The sequence below is a fragment of the Frieseomelitta varia genome, unplaced genomic scaffold (assembly GCF_011392965.1).
Source record: "Frieseomelitta varia isolate USP_RPSP 00005682 unplaced genomic scaffold, Fvar_1.2 scaffold_167, whole genome shotgun sequence".
Classification (NCBI taxonomy): Eukaryota; Metazoa; Arthropoda; class Insecta; order Hymenoptera; family Apidae; genus Frieseomelitta; species Frieseomelitta varia.
Window position 1 is genome coordinate 420,678 of NW_025109383.1, and position 4,353 is coordinate 425,030.

The 4,353-nt window shown below is 45.9% G+C and overlaps 1 protein-coding gene across 6 annotated transcripts in view; it reads right to left on the minus strand.

Annotated features, from left to right (window-relative positions):
* Nucleotides 1-1,782: 1,782 nt before the first annotated feature.
* Nucleotides 1,783-4,353, minus strand: part of LOC122538567 — a 20,889-nt gene continuing 18,318 nt past the window's right edge. For all 6 annotated transcript variants that reach the window (XM_043672770.1, XM_043672767.1, XM_043672766.1 and 3 more), the window contains one exon: nucleotides 1,783-4,048. In XM_043672770.1, the coding sequence (XP_043528705.1) occupies nucleotides 2,214-4,048 (1,835 nt within the window). In that variant the 3' untranslated portion in view covers nucleotides 1,783-2,213. The remainder of the gene's footprint in view (nucleotides 4,049-4,353) is intronic.

Genomic DNA, 4,353 nt, shown 5'->3' on the forward strand with positions numbered 1-4,353 from the left:
ACGCGTGCACGAGGTAGAGTTTCACTAATCGACGACAGAATGGGGAAAAAAACGAAGATACACTTTATCTTACAGTAATACGCGTTCGGAACGAAGCGACTAATGACAATTTACAACGGATTTACGCGAAGAAAGACGACGAGTTCAAAAACACGCTCGGTTTCGTGCTTCGTTTCTATCCTTTTCTGTGTGTGTTCTCAATTCTTTCCTTCTCTTCTTTCGTTTCAGCTTTTAAATGGAATCACTTTGGTTCGTATCACGAAAGGGGACTATTCACAGGAACATTACTTTTCAACATCCTTAACTTTTTTAGTTTCTTTTTTTTCTTTTTCTTTTTGCGCCAGAGATAATACATTGAACGCCACGGCTAACGAGTTTCATACAGCTTTTACACGAGAGAAAAAGAACAAAAGAAAAAAAAAAGAACTGCCAATCACTCCGTGGAGGAAGGCGCGAAAGAAAACTTACGAAAATCAGAGTTTCGTAGCTTAATTACACAACCTTTACAAGTGTTTTTTTTCTTTTTTTGATAGTAGTTTTTTTTTATAAGTTGCAGGCATTCACGCGTCACGACAGCACACTGAGAGATGATATAAACTTGTCATTCTTGAAACAAGGTGAAGCGATTTTGTACTAAAGTGCAGCGATATAATACTATTTAATGAATTATCTACGTAATTTACAGTTTTCTGGATACATTTCTTTTTTTTTTTTCTTTTTTTACATGCACCGTGACAAGGTATGGTCGGTCTGTACGACACACAACGTTGCTTTTAGTTACACATATATGTATATATACACACATATATATATATATATATACATATACATATATATATATATACATATGTATGTATACATATATTCTCTCGCTTTTTTTCTCTCTACCATTTCATATTTTCGATAGCCATTTAAACATCTTCACCTTTATTTGGTTTTTCATGATTCACTCCTTGAACCGCTTTTTTGTCACCACCTGTTGTTGCTTGCCATCAAGGTGTGACACGCTACAATTTACAAGAATCATTTCCGATATAAAGTTAAGGTTCTAAGTTATCAAGAAGCGTTACGCGGAAAAGGCAAAAAGTTCAATGCGTATCTTGCTACGTTTAATTCACCGAACGAGATCTCTATGTAAGTAATTAATTTGTCTATTCAGTCTGACCACACCATGTAAAAGAACGTGGAATAGTATCATCGTGATAGATAGATACAGTAGACAGAGTTATAAATTCAGGCTTTTAATTATAAATTCTTTAGTCTGCGAGGGATCTATCGACAGTCGAATACGTTTATTTGTTTATTTTTTCTCTCCTTATCCCCTTTTATATTTTGCCTCTTTTTCTTTCTTTTTCTTTTTCTTTTCGCGCGCTTATATTATTTCGCTCATTCTCTCTCATTCTCTCTCTCTCTCTCATTCTCTCTCTCTCTCTCTTTCTGAAACGCGCCTCTAACTCCTCGTCATAAACTATATCTTTTTGACTAGATTGCGTCTCTAATATCCTTAACCCGGGATTACCCACGTGGAGGTCTAGTGCAGGTACATCCTGGCACTAGACCTTCACGTGGGTAATCCCGGGTTAACGATTTACTTTAAGTCTGCCATTCATTATAATTTGCACCTTACATCTAGTATCGTAATAACATCTAGTGGTAAGAGGATGATCTATTGTTCTCGAGAATCGCTAATATGCTGTTCGTTCATTCTCATTCTCATTCTCATTCTCATTCTTTCTCTCTCTCTCTCTCGATCAATCAATCTCTCTCTGCTATTCTCTCTACTTTTCCTCTGCCTCTGTTCATCGATGAAACGGGTAGTACAACGCTGTATCGAGAATCTACGAATGTCACAATGTATCAATCAACATTTCTGCCTACACGAGAATAGGCACTCCGAGTTATCGGCGTATCGTAAAAGTTTGTCTTCACCGACAACTCCCTAATTCGCTAATATGTATTATATACAAGCTTGTCTTTAGTTTATGCGTCAGTCATATTCGTCACTCGAGCGAATTGCATTCTGTCTTGGACACGTTTTTCCCCCGGCTGCTGTCGTCGGTCACTGTCGAGTTTCACGTCGGTAGCGGCAACGAGGACACGACGACGCCCGTACGTTTGGAAGCTCCTTTGTCACTGGACACATGTCGCCAGATGTGAGCATATACCATTACGACTAAACACGCGATGCTCCGTCGAGCGTTCGAACGCTAGGACTACCTTTTCTTTCCGGTCTGTTTCGAGGACAAACGTTTCTTCAATCGCGAGTGATCGGACTTCACCGATTTCTTTTTCGGTCGTTCCGGGGAGCCGTTGCAACAGGCACACCCCTTCTTAACGTGTCCGCGCAAACTCGACCGTCTAGCTCGGCAGTCCGGCTCGACCAAAGCGATGTTCCCCGTTTCATCGTCCGAGGGCTCCGAAGCCTTGTCACTGGAAACCATCACCGAGTCTTGGATCGACTCGTTCGCTTTGATACGCTTCGACAGGCTGCTCTTGTGATCCGCTCTATTCAACACCACTCTCGCGTTCACCTGTAACTTGTCCTTTTTTTTCAGGTAGTTGCAACGTCGCTCGTTCGACAGCGACTTGAGACTCTGCACGCTGTCCTCGAGCCCGTTGCTCAACGCGTTCTCCTCCGGTTGGCTACCGATCGACTCGCTTATGCTGGAGTCCTCTTCGTCGCTGCTCGATCTCGTTCTCTCGGACATCGGGCTCTCCCACGAGAGGTAATCCATCCTCGTTACCTTCGACGCGATCCGCTTCTTATTGGTGTAGGTGTACTTGTGCGTCGACAACATCGGGCCAGCGATTGGGGAGAGCGGCGATGGAATCGTGACGTCCGCCGTGTTACCGCTGAGCAAGGTTAAGCTCTCGTCACCGGAGCTCGCCGCCGAGGTGTTATTTACATTGATGCTCGGAGGCAGCGATTCCGAGTCCAAGTCGATGTCCAGTTTCATGTTCGACGGAATGCTCGATACGCTGCTGGGCGAACCCTCCTTCGAGCCGTTCCTCGACGTCATCTTCGTCCGGCTCGTCCCCTTCAGCGAGTCGTTCTCCAGCGAGCCGAGATTCGTCGGCGACAATCTCGAGATGTCCGAGTTGCTGTTCGAGGCTTCGTCCTGGCTCAAGTTGTCCAACGTTAGCCGCATGTGTTTCGCCGAGCTCTCCAAATGCAGATGATCCTCCACCTTGTCCCTCTTCAGCCTCTTCGAGGAATCTTTCGCGGATCTAGCTCGCTGGCTGCTGCCGCTTTTTCTACGCTCGTTCGTCTTGAAGTCGGCAACCGGGCTGGCGTCTCTGCTGCCGCTCGACGAGTCCAGAGAGCGAAAGTAGGAACCACTGTAGGACTTCATACCCAGCGACTGACTGCACGACGCGTCCTGAGAGGAATGATCGAAGGACGGCGAGTGGTTCGTGTCGAACAACAGATCCGCCTCTGGAAACAGATCGCTGGTGCTCGGCTCGTCCACGCCCAGATCCTCGCACTCCTCCGACAAGCTCTTCTGCAACTTCATCTCGCGTTCTATCGCCGCCGCTTTCCTCTCCATCTTCTGCTGCAACAACTCCCGATCCAACCTGGGGTTCAACGGCGTTTTCATCACGTGGCTCTTGTTGGAGTACTGCTGGAACGACTCCAACGTGTGATTCATGAAGTACTTTTTCGCGTTCGTCTGGTAGATCTGCCCGCTGGCCATCTCGATGCTCTGGCCCTTGTTGATGATCTGCAGCACGCTCTGAACGTTCTCCGAGTTGTCCGAGTATCTCGAGTTTAACGGCTCGATGTTCAGCGAGTTGGTGGACGTTGGCACGTATCGCCAAGGTGTGTCGGGCGACACTTTGCCCTCCGGTTCCCAGGCTTCTTGCAGCCTCGCGTTCCCGTACAGCAGGCCGTTGCCAACCTTGCACGACACCTCGATACCCTCGGTGGACTGCTGGACAGGGGACTCTTGGCTGTCCGAGCTACTCGGCCCGCCAGTTACCAAGAACTGCGTCGCGTTATCTATACCTCCGGACTGTTTACTCGCAACCGTTATCGTGGACATGGAGTCTGTTGACAGAAACAACGTGCAAGCGTTATTCAAGCGTCTCTCTCTACTACGTGACATTCTATTCTAGTTAGGGTTGTATTTCAGCCAGTTGTATAAATTTTTGTTTGCCTCTTCGTCCGTATAAACCAATCATATGTACAACAACGCTCGTAAAATCCCTTTTTCCGACCTAATAATTTCGTTTTTTCCTACTTTATGTCAAGAATCTGTCTCTCTCCCTCTCTTTCTCTTTCTCTCTCTCGAGACGCTGTACGCTGCAAACGAAAATAGAAATATAGAGACACTTTTGGCTCAAATTAAAAAA